This window comes from Chrysochloris asiatica, unplaced genomic scaffold (assembly GCF_000296735.1).
Source record: "Chrysochloris asiatica unplaced genomic scaffold, ChrAsi1.0 scaffold00013, whole genome shotgun sequence".
NCBI classification, from domain to species: domain Eukaryota; kingdom Metazoa; phylum Chordata; class Mammalia; order Afrosoricida; family Chrysochloridae; genus Chrysochloris; species Chrysochloris asiatica.
In genome coordinates, this window is record NW_006408531.1 from 22582393 (window position 1) to 22584957 (window position 2565).

The 2565-nt window shown below is 44.3% G+C and overlaps 1 protein-coding gene across 1 annotated transcript; it reads left to right on the top strand.

The window, feature by feature from the left end:
- The first annotated feature begins 1425 nt into the window (after nt 1-1425).
- Nucleotides 1426-2430, top strand: LOC102830777 (cathepsin L1-like). Its single transcript, XM_006834670.1, has one exon. It carries the CDS (start codon nt 1426-1428, stop codon nt 2428-2430), a length of 1005 nt encoding a protein of 334 aa, XP_006834733.1.
- The last annotated feature ends 135 nt before the right edge of the window (nt 2431-2565 follow it).

Below are 2565 nucleotides of genomic sequence, written 5' to 3' on the forward strand. Positions count from 1 at the left end.
CTGATTCTCAGTTGTCTGGTTACTCTTTGTGTGGAAAGAAAGCTCAGTTAAAATCAGTGAGGCAAATGTTTTCTTTTCATGGCCTAAATATTAAGGCAGGGATGAGAGGATATGTGGGACAGGGGCCAAGACACTGGAAATGCTTTGACTGATGACTCAAATTAATGGCATGTTTTGGTTGGCTGACACCCAAGGGAAGCACCACATTTGTCAAATGAATAAGTGTACCCGCTTAGCTTTTGGCTGCAGAGAAAGGCATTGGCTATGGGCAGCGGGAAGGAAGAGCCAAGGATGATGCCAAACAAGTGCCAGAATGGTAGTAGGAGAGGACCACACGTGGAGTCCCTTTGAGAACGAATTACTCTGAAATCTTGGATCTCTCACCAACCATGAAATGTACATTTGGTGGAATAAGCACATTTCTCATTCATTGACTACTTACTTGATGACTTTGGAGCTATGTCTCAAATGCGTGGAACTCTAACATTTGGAACATCTGGAATGGAACACTCACATCATTGTCTCATGCATGGAAATCCTTAAATGGTTTCATTTGACCTTAAATGGTAGATGTTATAATCAGCAAAAAGATTTGGCAGGATGGCAGTAACGCATTTTACGTGAGCTTGCTGGTGTTTTTTTCTTATTGCAAATCACTGAGTGAATGTTGGTCTTAAATGAATGCCGCCATTCATTAGTCATGTGGTCCTTTCTGTTTCCACCTGCTGGTCCTTGCTCTCTGTTCTTCCCTCCTGATCTCTCTTCTCTCTTGATCTGCTTTGTCCCTTCCTTCTTTATTTTTGGTGAACATCATGTGTTATTTTTCCAAAGCCCTCAGACCTCATTTATTGTATATCACTCTCCTCCAATCAGGAACTCATCAGAGGCACACACTGCTCTCTGGGGCTGTTAGATAATGGTCCACAATCAACATTAAGAGAGATCTATTCTGCAATTATTTTTTCCTTCATGCTTCTTAAAGGGGAAATAGCTTCAGAGAAAAGTAGGAAGCTTTACCTCAGACTATCTTTCATTTGATTATCCTGTTTTAAAGCTGAATATGGCCAAAGAATATTCATTTGTGGTGGCGGGAGTGGGGTGGTGGGGAGAATGGGGGTGTGTAAGTGAAGAAGGTAAGGGATGAAGGGCCTGAAAATGTTCTTAAATGTTGACTATTGTGATTTAATCTGCATTGCAGAAATAGAATGAATACAGGCCTTGCTCTGCTTGCTCACACTTATAGGAGGCTCAGGCTATGAAAGAAGGATTTTTGATAAGTGTTTTCCCTCTCTGTTCAAACCCTTTAAACCATTGTTTCAATAATTACTGCTCTGAACCGTGAGCAACAGAGACCCCAGTCCAGCCACACATCTGCTGACTGCGCCTGCGCCTGCGCCAGCCGCGGCCGCCGCAGGTTTTTGAAACATGAATCCTTCACTCTTCCTGGCTGCCTTTTGCGTGGGAATAGCCTCAGCTGCTCTAAAACATGATCAGACTTTAGATACAAAATGGTACCAGTGGAGGTCAACATACAAGAAACCATATGGAGTGAATGAAGAAGGTTGGAGGAGAGCAATATGGGAGAAAAACGTGAAGATGATTGAACTGCACAATCAGGAATACAGCCTAGGGAAACACGGCTTTACAATGGCCATGAATGCCTTTGGTGACATGACCAGTGAAGAATTCAGGCAAGTGATGAATGGCTTTCAAGTCCAGAAACATAAGAAGGGAAAAATGTGCCAAAAATCGCCCTCTGGTGATATCCCCAAATCTGTGGACTGGCGTGAGAAAGGCTACGTAACTCCTGTGAAGGATCAGGGTCATTGTGGTTCTTGTTGGGCCTTTAGTGCAACTGGTGCTCTTGAAGGACAGATGTTCCGGAAAACTGGCAAACTTGTTGCTCTCAGTGAGCAGAACCTGGTGGACTGCTCACGGTCCGAAGGCAACGAAGGCTGCAATGGTGGCCTCATGGATTTGGCATTCGAGTACGTTTGTAAAAATAAAGGCCTTGATTCAGAGGATGCCTATCCATATCTTGGAACGGACACAAATGAGTGTCGCTACAAGCCCGAGTATTCTGCTGCCAACAATACCGGCCATGTGGACGTCCCTCAGGAGGAGGAGGCATTGATGGAGGCGGTGGCAACTATAGGTCCCATCTCCATTGCTATTGATGCAAGCCAAAGGTCTTTCCAGTTCTACAAATCAGGAATTTATTATGATTCACATTGCAGCAGCAAGAATCTGGACCATGGTGTTCTGCTAGTTGGCTATGGCTTTGAAGGGTCAGACTCTGATAACAATAAATATTGGCTTGTCAAGAACAGCTGGGGTGTTCATTTGGGCTCAGAAGGGTACATAAAGATGGCCAAAGATCGGAACAACCACTGTGGAGTTGCCACGGCAGCCAGCTACCCCACGGTGTGATATGTGATGTGCCTGAATGATGAAGGATCTAGGACCATCATCCTGAAGGGACGTCATTTTCTACTGATCAACCCTGCTTGTCTGGGATAAAACACTTGAATCATTGACAATCCAAGTTGTGATTTGAATTCTGTG